This window comes from Osmerus eperlanus, chromosome 19 (genome assembly GCF_963692335.1).
Source record: "Osmerus eperlanus chromosome 19, fOsmEpe2.1, whole genome shotgun sequence".
Lineage (NCBI taxonomy): Eukaryota > Metazoa > Chordata > Actinopteri > Osmeriformes > Osmeridae > Osmerus > Osmerus eperlanus.
This window is the reverse complement of record NC_085036.1, coordinates 6,186,112-6,201,380: the sequence shown is the minus strand read 5'-3', so window position 1 is coordinate 6,201,380 and position 15,269 is coordinate 6,186,112. Positions and strand designations below refer to the sequence as shown.

Here is a 15,269-nt window from a genome sequence, read left to right as displayed (position 1 = left end):
GCTGCTGAGACCAACTTTTACTAAGGAATTCGGAGAAATCTTAAAGGTCTGTGGAAGATGTCAACAAGCTTACTAACTAATGATTTAATCACAGAAATGTTGTAGAACGAGGTATTATGTTGCCATATGTAAAGTTTTTTTTTTTTTTGCCATATTCAAATAAAGCTGTTCAATTGTAGGTTATGTCACTGATTAAACAAGTCTAGGACTATGTTTAGCTAATTATCAGTCTCTTACATGTGCATCTCGTTAAGAAATTGCAAATATGCATACAGGCCGCCTTATGAATTGTCGATGTGGGATCTGCAGAGGGTATGTTGTTTGATGCAGTGTTGTGTTCTACTGACAGATGGCCTACCAAGTTTGTCTGCTCCGCATAGCTGCATTTTCCCTGTGGCCAAGTAGCGTAGAGTTGTCAACTGATCTCCGGTGTAACTGGGTCGTTTCTATAAGGGACTGCATCCCTTATAACTCGGCTACAATCATAATACCCGACGATACCTTTTCAAAAGTTCATCATGATGAAATGTTTACATCCCAAGGCGGATTGCCAGCAACAGACAATTTAGGAGTTTGTGATTTGGTCTTGGTGACTTAAGAGTCCTCTTGACTACCCTTAACTTTTCAGATTTAGGAGCTGGTTTTAGCACCAAAACTTTAACATATTTTTTTAACAAGAATTAAAAAAAAATTGCAAGAGTTAAGGATAAAAAAGTTTCTCCTAAATCGGCAAGTCAGGAGCTACTTAAAGACTTAAGATGTTTTGCGAATACGGCCCCTGATCCCGCATCTATGCCAAATGTGTCTCATGTATGGAGAGAAACGAGTCTGCTGGATAGTCCTATTCCCATCTCTAACAGCGTCGGAGAGAGAGAGCGGGTCTGGCTGACAGAGGAAAGCAGCGACATGTACTATGAATAACTTCCATATCCACATTTTATTCACAAGCCAAACAATACAAATGACACAAAAGTAGGCCAAATTAAAATACAAACATCCCACAGCTGCCTGCACACGAAAAAAAAACTAATCATCAGGTGAACATGAGCAGGTTGCCGGGTAGTTCCCCGGTGCCCCCCTCCCTCCACACACACACACCTTGAGGGGGACTGCATATGACAGAGGTTCTGGTTAGGAGAGGCCAGACTGATCCTAGGCCTCAGCGCACACACAGTTTATTAGGTGAAAGGTGTCTGGTCGTTTTGGCTTTCGTCCGCTTAATTCTTATTGAGGGGGTAGAGGATCAGCGGACTACGTTTCCCAGAACACACCGCCTGCTCCCGTGATGCAGACAAGGCAGGAAGTCTGGGGGTGATCTGTAGTCCTGACGGGACTCTCTACAGACATGTACACTATTCACAGTATATACACACGTGCGCGCACACACCTTTGTGTATAACACACACAATCACTTTCATATAGCCACTCAAAAGTCCATTGTGAAGCCCTAATTAGAGTACTGCTTTCCATGGTTGACCAGTCAGTTTTTCAGTGTCTGTCACTTGACCTCCATCAGGGGCTTGATGTCTTTGATGCCGTGCTCCGTTGCCACGGTGATGATGTGGTCCAGAGCGTTGAGTTGACCCAGTAGCTTCACCACCTCTTTGATGTTGTCCCTGGAGAGAGAGAGAGAGATATATTCAGATAATGACAGGAAGAGGGATCCAGAGAGGGAGGGAGAAATGGAGAGACAGGAGGGCAGGGGCAGAGATAGGGGGGTGGTGGGGGGGCAGGAAATAGAGAAGAGCGGTTAGAGACCGAACCTTCCTCCCCATTCCCGCTGACCAAAGAGATGGGGGGGGGGTGCATTTGATTCGACTCACTTGGCGGCGCGGCGGTCCACGTCGGAGCCGCCCAGGCTGGTGCGGTACAGCGAGCTGGCCAGGTGGGTGAGGTAGCGGCAGAAGGGCTCCAGCTGGGGCAGGGTGTGCTGGCCCTTCAGCCCCACCAGCCACTGGGCTGGCAGGCACTCCACCACCTGGGGGGGGGGGGGAGAGGGAGAGAGACAGGATGGGAGGTCAGGGTGAGAGGGGGGTACACACTCCTGCTGTCTGACTAAGAGAGGGGTACAGTCAGAGAAGGAGAGAGACAGAGGGAGAGAAGGAGAGAGAAACAGGGAGAGAGAGAGAGACAGCTAGGGAGAGAGACAACAGACCGCCTGGAGGGAGGGAAGGGCAGACTGCGTGACTGACAATGTGACTGTGCCAAGTTAGATAGTGACTGGGTGAATGCGTGTGTGAACGTGTGTATATGAGAGAGATAGAATGTGTACGTGAGGGAGAGAGAGAAAGTAAACGTGTGTGTGTGCGCGCGTGTGGCTGGTGTGTACCTTCTGGCTCTTGGCGATGCCCTCGTCCCCAGTGTGGCAGCTCTGCAGGGCAGACAGGATGTATCTGTTCAGGGTGCTGTCCAGGGCCAGCTCCTTCAGGGTGGAGCTGGACAGCACACCGTCCCACTGGAGGATGTTACCCAGGAGCTGCGTCCACACAGACACACACACCGTACATACACCATACACACCATATGTACGTACACACATCCACACACGGGGAGAGTTGAGAGGAGAACAGTTAGAGGACTTCCTTATATTCAAATGACAGTCGGATAGTATTTTGAAACCATTTGAATGAGGCTGGATGATAACAGGCCCCAGTTGCAGAACTAGTTGGTATTTCCATGTTAGGACTGCACGTGTGCTTGTAGCAGCCAAGTGGAGACAGGCCTGTACAGGCAGCGAGTACCTTGACGCAGGACCAGAACTGCCTCTGGAAGAACAGGTACGGACCACCGTTCTTGTTCTCCAACACACTGGGGGATTTCCAACACACACGCGCACAAAGTCAGGCACCACAGGGTAAAAGAAACAGACTAGCAGTCTAGAAAGTGTGTTTGAGAGAGAGGGGGGGGGGCGGGATGGCTCACTTCTTGGGGTAGAGGGGCAGGAAGACGTCATCGTCCAGCGTTCGTCTGGCCCTGAGAACCACCGTCTTCAGGAACTCCTGGAGAGATGGGGAGTGGTGGGGGGGGGGGGGGAGAAGAGAGAGATATCGCACACTTGAGTGGAGAGCTTGTGTGTGTGCCGGGGACTGATGTGCGTGTTTGTATAGTAATGTACTCTGTGGGTGTAGGTGTGTGCGTGCGTCGCCACACTAACCCTTTTGTGTGTGTTATCTTACCCATGTGTGTGTGTTGGCAGTGTGTGGAGGGTGTATATCGGCAAATCCCACCTTTATATGTACACTGTGTGGGTGCGTGTGTCTAACCCTACCCGTGTGTGCATGTCTGTACTCCTACCTGTGTGTTGCGGTTGTCTCCGTTGAGCACCGTGGGGTATCCTTTAACCAGTCTGTGGACGAACGCCACCAGTCTGGCTGTCTGGCTGCTGGAGAGGGGGTCCCACACCTGGTCAGCCAGCACTGCGCGCGCACGCACGCACACACACACACACACACTTGAGATGTATATACAGGCAGTTGACTCGGACCACTGAAATACTGTAGAACGATACACTTCTGATCCTTGATCTTCTGCTGTATTTTCTATATGCACTATTTCTGCGTCGCTGTGGCTAAAAGCATCGCTAAAATGGGAAATTTGATTCAATAATAACCAATCCCCTTCATTACATTTACATTACATTTAGTCATTTAGCAGACGCTCTTATACAGAGCGACTTACAGTAAGTACAGGGACATTCCCCCGAGTCAAGTAGGGTGAAGTGCCTTGCCCAAGGACACAACGTCAGTTGGCATGACCAGGAATCGAACTGGCAACCTTCAGATTACTAGGCCGATTCCCTAACCGCTTAGCCATCTGACTCCCCTTCATGCAGGTATGCATATTACCCTGTGGGTTTGTATGAGAGCGAGTGAGAGTGAATGTATGAGGGTGTGTGAGAGAGAGACACTGACCTGCCAGCTTGGGCAGTATGACCCTCTCCACGATGGCGGGCAGTAGCCCCACGTCCAGATCAGCCTTCTGTGAGCTGCTCTGCTCCTCACAGCCGTAGAACAGCAGCGACTCAAACCACAGCATGTACTCAAAGTTAGCACACTCTGCCTGGATGGAGGCAGGGAGGGAGGGAGAGAGAGGAGAGGCATTCAAGGTCTGGACTCGCTACCAACACTTCCACACGCACTCCCACCCACCCACTTTTAAATAATACATGTTTATTTAAAAGTTAAATCAGCCACTGTAGGCCTACCATAATTATATGGTGTATGTATACAATCAGTCTCGACATTAACGGTTGCCTGGTTGTCCTTGGCAACCAAATTGTGATAAGTGGCAACCTAATCATCACCCCGTGATTTCTCGTACTTTATTTTCATTACAATAAATACATCATGGCATTCGAGCATATCCTTTGCGGATGTTTAAATTTGCGTTCTGATTTGTTTACTACGTCAGACATAGGCTAATTGTTATATTTCCCACATGCGCTGGGTTTTGATACAGAAATGCGTTTTTCATTCCCAATGGCAAGATTAGCCTAATAGCCGATAACAAAACATGTTAAATTATTTCGATTTTGCATTAATCAGACTTCATCTGTAAGCAACCCCACTTTAGCTGCTCGTGTTAGCAACTCACTAGATAGTCTGACATGAATATTTGCAAGCCTCCGAGTTTGGTAGCAAATCTATGCATAATTCCATGGTAAACCAGAATTATTGCATTAGTTATGTTTTCCAGATTCTTGTCATTTATTTTACATGCTACCTTATATTTTCCAGTTTTCAGCTTGGCAACCTCGGTTTTGCATATTCCAAACTAGCCGTAAACCCCCCATTTGGCTGCCACATTCCCAGCGTCGTTAGCAAACGCTAGACAGTCTGTTAACATTAATATCCGCAAGCCTCCAAGCACAGACGTCACACTTGAAATCCTACCTGTTGCCTTTCACCACCATCCACTTATTTAACTGCTGTCGCATCCCTTGACATGCCATCTCCTTTTCCCTCGTTCTTTTTTCTTTTTTAGCCCCCCCGAGAGCTTTTTTGCTTTATCCATATTTTTCCACAGACGATAACTCAATACTCGTACCTGCTCGCTCAGCGCTCACGGCGCCCCCGCTCCCTCTTCCATTTAAACATTCTATGATGGAATGTTATGAGATAGGGCGCCCTATCTACTCTGTTAGTCCTCTGAAATGTTTTACGACATTGAGGAAATGCAGAAACGCACAACAGCAGCTAGACGCAGAAAATACCCCCAAAATAATGTATTATATTTTGTCATTTGCCATTTCTTACCATGGCTTTGGCCCCCCCATGATGCTGCGCCCCTATGTGCCGCATATGGCGCATACCCACAGCCCCAACCCCACACACACTCCCCCGCCACCCCACCCACTGGCCAACACAAACCACCCCCGTACGCCACATATACATATACACCCCATCACTACCCACACCAAGACCTACCTGGAGGGGGTTCCAGGTGATGAGCTGCAGCCTGACCAGGGGGTTGAAGAGCTTGGGCAGACATAGGGCGATGTAGGCCTCCCGGTAGCAGGCCTGGTAGTTCCTCCTCCAGGCCTCGAAGCGGCTCTTGATGCAGTCCAGGGAGTGGAACTCCTCCACCGCGTCCTCAAACACCTTCCTGCTCTCCCGCACGATACGATCTGGAGGACACCAGCGTCTTAGGGTCTGGGCCCCACGGCGTAAGACATGTGTGCGTGCGTGTGTGTGTGTGGGGGCGGGGTAGTTTTCAGCAGCGCGTGTGTAGTTTCAGATGTGTGAGTATAGTTTCAGGTGTGTGTGTGTGTAGCGCGCGTGTAGTTTCAGATGTGTGTATAGTTTCAGGTGTGTGTGTGTAGCGTGTGTGTGTGTAGTTTCAGATGCGAGTATGGTTTCAGGTGTGTGTGTGTGTGCGCACCTCTCTCCTGGTCAAAGGCGGTGATGTCGGTGGAGGTCTCCTCGTCGTCGGAGGACAGCCCCTCCCTGTGCTCCGCCCTCTTCCCGTTCTGCTCCCGCGCCTGTCGCCGCCGCGTCCTGCCCCGCCCACCACACACACACGTCAGCCAATCACACGACAGACGGTGCGTCAAAGAATGAGATGACAGCCGCGGTGTAAAGCGCCTGGTAAACACTGTGGCATCTCTCCTCGGAACAAATCAACTGGACCGGCTTGACCAATCAGATCACGAGGCAGAGAAGTCTACTGGTCACTTCGGTGCTGGTGGTCACACAACAACAACAACAGAGGACGACCGCAACGCAGAGGAGCGCCGTACCGTCTCGCCTCCCTCTCGGCGATCCTCCTCTGGCGAGCGTGCTCCTGCAGGGCCGTGCGCTCGCGGCTGAACGCCTCCAGGTTGGGCGCCATCATGGCCTTGCCTGGAAGAGACAGGGGCCATGTGAGTGGGGCCCGCCCCTGGGCGGAGTTAAAAGCCCCCCGCCCCCCCTCCCTCCCAACCCCCGTCCCTCCTCTCTCCCTCCCCCCCGCCCTCCCCACAACCTATCAGACTACACTAAACACGCGCACACACACGTATACACACACACACGCCTGACTGGAATACATGTTTCTGGAACTTTCCGCTTGAAAAAAAAAAAGAAAAGAAGATACATCATTGACATTGTGAACAGGAATTTGAACATCGCAGGGGGTCGCTATGTGCGTGGGAAGCTTGGTATTTGAAACCCCAGCCGAGCGTCCGCAGTACACTAACACACGCTGTTCACGCTCCTCTGCAGCATAACCACTCACCTGTCATCTGCACGCTATCATATAACCAGTCAAAACATTCAGTTTGACTGAGGGGCTGTCATTGTGATTTTTGACAGCGCCGAGTTCAGTCAGAGACTTTTTATGAGGGGCTTTTACGCATCTCACAGACATACCACACACACATATAGATGTGTATGAGCACATGTGGAGCACAACTGATGTACTGGTCTTCAATAACACATCTTCGCTCTCACACACACACACCCACACACACAAGCAAGCGCGGGCACGCACAGGCCTTCTCATCAACACATTCAAACTCACAGGGAGACAGAGCAACATCACAAGGACAGTGGACAAAGGTCAATAGCAAGTGTGCAGTTGCACACGTCTCCCCACACACACACACACAGTACACACACGCCCACACAGAGAACCAACGAGGCCGTTCAAATAAATAATAAAAACCTTCAAGATGGACTGACTTGAAAGGCTTGCAAACTCCGCCGATTCATCTTTTATATCATCTTGTCTTCTCTGGACGAGTCGCACCGCCCGTTGCCTTAGTAACTGGTGCATGTCAGCCTCCAGCTCCAGGACGGCAGGCACCTGAAAGATATGATACCTTCTGTGACCTCTGACCCTGAAAGGGGCGGGAGACCGCGTCACGGGGACATCTGATTGGTGGAGGGGCCGGCGAGCAAGTGAGGCAAGGGCTCCGATAATAGGATTATAATAACATGGAAAACGTAGCACAAACTTTAAGATCTAACGTTTTCCAATTCCAATTTTCCAACGTTTATCATCATGTCTGAACAAGACATGCTATTGTGTGCAGTGTGGCTGTGCTGTGTCACATTGCTCCAAGACCCTCCCCACACACCAAAGAGACTCCATTGACCATAATGCATCACTCCTAAGAGTCCAGCTGTTGGGGAGTAAGGTGGAAGTTAGCAAGAGAGCTGACATCGAGTTTGTCAACTCAAGCGAGGCCATCAACTGGCGTCAGACTCTCTCTTCTTACTGTATTCAAATAAGAGCTGCTAAAAAAAAATACTACAATCATGGCGGGATGTTAGGATTGCAACCATGGTTCAGAGGCCAAGTGAGACAGACATCCTTTTTATGAAGGCATGCGTTTTCAGTAATTAACCTATTAAATGACAATGCCGTTTTGGAAAGATCAACAGTCCAAAGAATCAAATATTTCGGAACAAATACAGGCCAAAGCCTTAATGCAGTGTGACCTTTAAAGCAACAAAATCTTACCAAGAGTACAATATTAAATTCCAGGAGCCATTCATTTTTCACTATTTTAAAGTCACCGTATTCAAAAGGTTCCAATTCTGGACATTAAGGCTCAGCATTTAAAAAGCAAAAGCTAACAGGTACAACACAATACAAATTGGGGGCAGCAGATCATTTCTCCCTTACCTTTTCACCGAAACACTCAAGCAAGTCTCCAACATACCCTCGCATCTCTTGCAAGAATTTATATTGATCTGCGTTGTCATTGGCCGAGCCTTCCAGGCATCGGATGGCGCTCTGGGAGGCGGCCAGCTCGTCCTGGATCTGCTCATAGCGTTTGGCGTTGGCTTCGTGGCCGGCGCGCATCTGGCCCAGCCTGGACAGACACACAGGGCAGCAGTCTGAGGGGCTGGACAGAGGTTCACTCACACTGGCTGGCAGCCTTAGTGGCTAGCTCGATATCAGGGTTGCTAGCTTTAGTGGCTAGCTTGACATCAGGGTGGCTAGTCTTAGTTGCTACTGGCTAGCATGACATCAGGGCAGATAGCCTTAGTGGCTACTGGCTAGCATGACATAAGGGCGGATAGCCTTGATGGCTAGCTTGAAGTCAGGGTGGGTAGCCTTAGTGGCTTGCTTAACATCAGGGCAGATAGCCTTAGTGGCTAGCTTGACATCAGGTTGTCTAGCCTTCTGCTACCGACACTTAAGGAGCTCATTGTGAAAAGAATGTAATCCTGGAGTACCGAGGTACTTGATGTAAACAAGGTTTAGAGGTAGCAAAGTACTGCATAATGCAGTCCCCCCCCCACCCCAAATTCTCCACCCCACAGCATCAAACCAAGTCTCCCCCAGACTCCTGGAACTTGAAAGGGTACTGAACGAGAGCGTGACACAAGGGGGGACAAGCAGGCTGGGTGAGGTTGAACCTACCTGTCTCGCAGTCGTTTCTTTACCAGATCAGTGGAGACGGGGGCGAGGTCTGCGCTGGGGCCGCCGTAGGGCGGCGCGGGGCCGTCGGGTCGCCCCGCGGGCTTGCTGTCCGCCTGCAGGGCCAAGCTGGGGTAGGTGTAGGGCGTGCTGTAGGACGAGCTGTAGGGCTGGCTCTCGTAGCTGCTCTGGTAGTACATGCTGCTGTGGTCCTCCGCTTGACTGCTCTGCACCTGGCACAGCAACGACAAGGTTAGATAGCCCGGCCACTGAGTGGTGCGTGCGTGCGTGTGTGTGCGTACACGTGTACATACCCCTACCTGGGGAATGCTGATGCCCTTCCGGATCTGCTCCTGCTCCCAGCGGCTCAGCTCCTCGTCGTGACCCTGGTCCAGGGCCTCGTCATCACTGCCCTCGATGCCTACGGGGGGGGGGGGGGGAGACACCAAAGAGACTCCGTTTCCCACAATGCCACGTCTGACAGTCCCAAAAAGTCTAGGTGCTAGGAGACCAACCGTGCCAATAGGAGTTCTTCCGACGGGAAATAAAATCCACATGTCCTCCTACCGCCTACTCGGGCCCGCTGCCATGCACAGGTCGTCCCTCCCGCCCTCCACCCACCTATCTCCTCGGCTATCTTCTGCCTCTGGCTCTTGCTGCGCACGCCGCTGAAGCTGATCCTCTTCTCGTCTTCGTCCTCGTCGTCGCTGCCGTCCTGCTCCTCCTCCTCGCGGACCAGCCGCTTCTTGGGCGCCTCGGTCTCCACCAGCGGCGCGTCGCCGCCCAGCTCCCTCGCCATCTGGCGCCGCTTGCGGGCCGCGTGGATGAACGCCGCGTCCGGGATCTCGCCTGGGGGGGGGGATGATGGGAGACTGTGTTACTGCGGGCCATCGCCTGACTACTTATTATGATGAGCCAAAACCTTTGTGGGTGGACTGAGAGGAGAGAAGGGGTTCTGTGTCCCCACCTGGGCGGAGTGTGCTCAAGGAGGAGAGGGCATTGGAGAAGTTCCCCGAGTTGCTGTTGCTCTTGGAGGCCTGGCCCTGGTTCTTCTGCTCCTCCTCCTGCTCCTCAGTGCTGTCCACCTCCATCTCCTCCTCCCCCTGCTCACTGCCTGCTCCACTGTTAGGCTCCTCCTTAATTGCTGCCATAGGCTGGCCAGCCCCATCTTCAAAGAGATAGGGGAGAAGAGGCAATCTTTTAGTTTTAATAACTTGGGTCCCAACCAAACAGTTATTACACCAAAAAACAGCACTTTGTTGAAGTCGTAAATAGAAAATATATGAACCGGTAGCTACATGTTTAGCTCATGTATGGCAGAGAATTGCTTCACTCAGGGACAGAGCACCGTTTCACCTACCTGTGCTTGGTTCTTGTTTGACATAGCCCGTTTTCTCCAGGTCTTCTTTATACTCTTTCTTCAACTGCTTGACAATCTTCTTGCTATAGTTGGATTTCTTCACCCTAAACACCTCCGTGCCCTCTGTATCTCAGAAAGCGATTGATTCGTGATTAGTTGAACCTCGCGGACTGCAAGCTAACAAGTCTTTCTAGCAAGGCAACTAACCACATCACACTAGCGCACAGCCAATATTTAAGCAAACATTGGTCAGACAGCCAACAGTCCAAATAAACACATCTCAAACATTTTAGGCTAACGCTACGTACTTAGTGCACACCTGTTTGCGAGCCAAATAGCGTGCTAATTGCTAGCTAAGCTAGTGTAATTAGCTAGGTTAGTGTTAGCCTACCTTCATCATCATCGAAGCTCAGTAAACTGCCCTTCGAGGGGCCCCCTTGTGCATCCCTATTTTTCTTTTCCTTTTTGACAGCCTTAAGGGCGTTTGACTGGAATCCGTTGCCGTGATGGTAGTCCACGTTTCGGGCTCCGACGGCGATGTCAATGTTGTCAAACTCCGGAGCGTCCACGGCTGCTGCGCCAGCAGCAGGGCCGCACGTTTGTGGCGCTAGCTGCTGTGGAAGTGGGGATTGCTGAATGTCTTCCTTTTCGTCTTCGTCGGACTCGTTCCTTCGCCTCAGATTGACTCTTTTTGCTTTTTTAAACATTCTGCTTTTTGGGAAGTATTAGGCTCACTTGCAAGAAATGCATAAAGACAGTCTAGCGAAGCGCGCAAAATTGATACCGCTGTAGAGGGCAGCCATTTTCTGTCACACTTCTTCGCTGGGTTCTATCCTTTCTCGCCTGCAACACAAGTGCGTCTTATAACTTTGCTGTCCTCTACAGGTGTGGATGTATCACGACAGGACACGTAACCTACTTGTTTAGCATCGCATCACAATCCATTCAGAATTAAATGTATACAAATGATAAATAGCCTACAGTAAGATACAAATGAAAACAATGATTCAATGAGAACCTTTAGCTTTATAAATCAGAATAGCCTACTTCTAGTTTAATTATAGCGGCCATACAGGATGATTAAAAAACGAGAACAGAGGTAAGATAATTGATTTATTGTTGTCATAACACTTATTTATTTATTGACACTTTGAATCCTAACTCGTGCTACCAAATAACCAGTCGCATTCCGTAGTACCATCCCCAAAAAACTATAATAACTATAGAACAGAGGGTGAATGACATGGATAACATACACAGTATCTGCTGACTGCACTGACTTTGTTCAGTGTTCTACACATGGGCTAATCTACAGCAAAGGCCTACTTCTACGTAGTGAGTCTTTCAAAAATGGGTTTTGAAGGCACTGCTCATTCTAAAACCTGGAAGACATGATGTTTCATTGACGATATGACCCTTTGCATCCTCATAAAGGAACATGGTCACACCTGGGGACACACCAGGGACAAATCCAGTAGCCAGAAGCCTCCTTCCACTTCTTAGTGACCGTAATCTATATCTTCATTGACCAGAACCAGAGCTGTACGGCATGGAATGTAGATCTGATGGAGAGAGAGAACGGGAGAGAGAGAGGGAGGGAGAGAGTGAGAGAGAGATAATGAGATAGAGAGAGAGAGAGAGAGAGAGAGAGGGACAGATGGGGAGGGGGGGGGGCGGGGGTGTAAATATATATTTTCAACCATATTGTAGCTTGGAGCATATGCACATGTAAAAAGCGTCAACAGAAATATACAGACACTGTTTTGCTTCTTTCTGTGGAACAATTTTAGCCTGTCGTGTGTGGGGGAGTATATATCCTTTACTGCGTTCACGAGAGGTTAAAACCTAAGCGGTCCTTAGGCAGCCCTGACAAATCACTGCGATTAAGAAGTAATTCCAAAACACACACACACAAACAAACACAAAAGCACTGAGGTAAAAACATCTCTTAAGGGAGAGGTAGAGCAAATATAATTTCCAAGCAGTCAGCAATCTCTTGGACTGAGACATTAATGTCAATATTGTCCATTAAAGTCCTGCTGACCCTTCGAACTGCACCACTCTGAGTGTGTATGTGTGTGTGGGTGTGAAGGGATTTTATGGGTGTGTGTGTTGCTATGGGCATGCATGAACATGTGAGACAACGGGGGGATAGTGTGTATGTAGTGTGTGCGGATACAAGGGTGAAAAGAGGTTGTACAACACTGCAGAGAAGAAAGGGCCCATGAATAAATCAATAAATCAACGGTAGTCTATGGACTACATACAAGGCGTGGAAAGAGAAGGCCGTTTCAATGAATTTGAATTCACCCTACAGCCACAAGAGGTCACTGTTGGGCCTCATGAACAGCTATCGCCAGTGACAAGTCGGTGATGTAATGCACCAGCCCCACCTGCTTCAGGACTGTGGTGACTGGGATCCTCTAAACAGTGTCAATGAGGGGAAACGAGATTTACTGAATGCATCCAGACCTTATACACGCAAGTAATAGTGTTACTGTTTGCTATTTCGAGCCTCATAAGCCTTGCCCATTAAAAGTCGGTTAGGGTATGTCTCTCATTACTAAGGAGGAGATCTCTCGACAGTATTAGAATGCTTACGGGGCTGAGAGAATATGAGATCCACCTTGACATCAAACAGATTGATTTCCAACTCTCTCTCTCTCTCTTGGAGTGATAAATGTGTGTGTTCTGCAGTGTGTGGATGCATTATTTTTAATAAACACTGAGAACAGTGCATACACACATATTATTGGCCCCTCAAGCACAGATTCTTTGAAGCAACAGGGTCTGGCTTCAACTGAATCATCTTTAATTACTTCTCTCTCTGCCTCTCTCTGCCTCTCTCTCACTCACACACATACACACAGGGAGTCAGGTGGCTGAGCGGTGAGGGAATCGGGCTAGTAATCCGAAGGTTGCCAGTTCGATTCCCGGTCATGCCAACTGACGCTGTGTCCTTGGGCAAGACACTTCACCCTACTTGCCTCGGGGGAATGTCCCTGTACTTACTGTAAGTCGCTCTGGATAAGAGCGTCTGCTAAATGACTAAATGTAATACACAAACGCACACACACACACAAACGCACACGCACACACACACACACACAGTCACCTTTTAAGGCCTGAACCAGAGAGATATACAGTATCATAATAGCTTATATCTAGTGATTAAGATCTATTTCTATCAGACATACATTAGATTACTTTACCGTAGAGATTCCTCAAATAAACAGGAGGATAGAACGATTACTGGACAATACAGATTACTCTAACAAACAGATTACTCGATCTATATCTATATATCCAGATATCCTGTAGATTACTCTAATAACCACATTACTTTACTTTACAGAGTAAAGTTACCCCCCCCCCCCACACACACACACACACATACCAGGGACTCCATCTGTCAGTCACAAGAGAGCTATTCCCAAGCCCGCCTAACAGGCTGTTAAATACTTAATGAGGGTCAGGGAACACCTCAGTGGTTGGGCTGTTTGAACACTCACTTGGATGCAAAACACACACACCAGGGTATAGAAGCATGCACACACATGCACAAACCAAAACAAAAGGCAGAAATCTCATACACACACACGCAATTGATCAATTCTGCACCATCTCTCCACGCTAAGGAAAAGTCTAATCCAAATTGCATGAGACACTTATTTCTACAGAAGAAAAAATAACAGCTGCTTTGATCACTGAGCTGTACTGTACTGTCTAACCCAGTCCCTCTCTCCCTCTCCCTCTCTCTCTCTCTCTCTCTCACTCCCCCGGTCTTCGCTTTCTCTCTCTCTTACCCTCCCTCTCCCCCAAACGTCCCTTTTTCTCTCTGTTCTTCCTGAGTCCTGCCCGTGCGTGTGCATGCCGCACATCACACGCATGAGAACAAGGGAGAGAGAGAGCGAGACAGAGAGGCCGACGCCCCAACTCTCACTGTGAGGAAAGTGGGCCCTAATTAGTACAGCAGTCACAATGTGGCTGTGTACTCGCGCGCGTGTAAAGAATACGGGCAGACGACAATTGTCGATACAGCGGCGCAACAGAAGCTCCCCCACTCACACACTGACAGACCCGGTTCCTATCCATGTTTGGCTTCAGAAACAATGCTGCTCCCAGGGCCCAACAGCAAGCTGATTTATTCCTGCGCAGTCTCAAGCGCTTGACTTACATTTACATTTAGTCATTTAGCAGACGCTCTTATTCCCCCCGAGGCAAGTAGGGTGAAGTGCCTTGCCCAAGGACACAACGTCAGTTGGCATGACCGGGAATCGAACTGGCGACCTTCGGATTACTAGCCCGATTCCCTCACCGCTCAGCCACCTGACTCCTGTGACTTAATCACAGGAATTATTCCCACACATTGCACGAATGGAACGAAGCACCGGCAATGTTTATGAAAGGTACACGAGTGGGAAAGCGTAATGGCTGGGAATGCAACGCAATAAGTACAGTAAATAAACCTGATGAAATGTGGGCCTCTTGGCCTATTGTTTTTCGTGTACAACAGTGTGCCTACAAATGACGTTCCTGGCTGTTGGGCAGACTTGCTACGGAGACCAAACACGGCAAATGTCGACACCTTTTTTTTGGTGTGTCGGGAACACAAATGTACAAATTAACTTTAAGAGCACACTTTCAAAGCACTTTACTTTCCTTTCGCCCAACACTTCTGGGATTCTGAGTGCCTTTTTTTGAGGGGGGGGGGGAGTCGGGTAAGCACACTGAGCTTTTTTTCTGACAACACAGACGGAGAAGCAGCTCCGTGTAGCGTGTCCTTTCTATGGACACTTTAAATTGTCCAATTCTGCTGACAGGGAGATGGAAATCGGGCTACCACACACACACACACACACGACCCAGGTAGTCGAGCATGTCCTCTATCCTGTCTTCCTCCGCTCTTCCACCTCGTTTTCTTTCTTCCCCTCCCTTCATCTCCCCCCCCTCTCTCTCTCTCTCTCTGTCTCTCTCTCTCTCTCTCTCTCTCTCTCTCCTGTCTAGGGGTGAGTGTGTTCCTCTGTGTTTTGTTTAAGAGCAGGGAATTGAAAAGAGG

General features: G+C 49.3%; 2 protein-coding genes across 3 annotated transcripts in view; one reads left to right on the top strand and one right to left on the bottom strand.

The window, feature by feature from the left end:
• proser1 (proline and serine rich 1) overlaps positions 1-15,269 on the top strand; it is a 246,665-nt gene that overhangs the window by 57,531 nt on the left and 173,865 nt on the right. The gene's annotated exons all lie outside the window — the stretch shown is intronic.
• paxbp1 (PAX3 and PAX7 binding protein 1) lies at positions 919-11,040 on the bottom strand. Of its 2 annotated transcripts, none has more exons than XM_062485251.1 (18): positions 10,602-11,040; positions 10,211-10,333; positions 9,818-10,018; positions 9,472-9,699; positions 9,165-9,271; positions 8,854-9,083; positions 8,110-8,299; positions 7,161-7,284; positions 6,239-6,341; positions 5,881-5,996; positions 5,427-5,626; positions 3,912-4,059; positions 3,295-3,416; positions 2,923-2,999; positions 2,742-2,808; positions 2,330-2,476; positions 1,824-1,978; positions 919-1,616 (listed from the first exon to the last, which is right to left on the bottom strand). In XM_062485251.1, the coding sequence occupies exons 1-18, from the start codon at positions 10,915-10,917 to the stop codon at positions 1,499-1,501; spliced, it is 2,772 nt and encodes a 923-aa protein (XP_062341235.1). In that variant the 5' UTR covers positions 10,918-11,040; the 3' UTR covers positions 919-1,498. The 2 variants fall into 2 exon arrangements, with proteins under 2 accessions (XP_062341235.1, XP_062341237.1); XM_062485253.1 differs by having other exon boundaries at positions 9,171-9,271.

Bases quoted from the DNA above. Each gene is read 5' to 3' on its own strand.
- paxbp1 (XM_062485251.1), bottom strand. From the start codon at position 10,917: ATGTTTAAAAAAGCAAAAAGAGTCAATCTGAGGCGAAGGAACGAGTCC. The intron at 4,060-5,426 runs GTAGGTCTTGGT...GCCTCCATCCAG, and splicing joins TCACCTGGAACCCCCTCCAG to GCAGAGTGTGCTAACTTTGA. The intron at 1,979-2,329 runs GTACACACCAGC...CCCCCCCCCCAG, and splicing joins GCATCGCCAAGAGCCAGAAG to GTGGTGGAGTGCCTGCCAGC.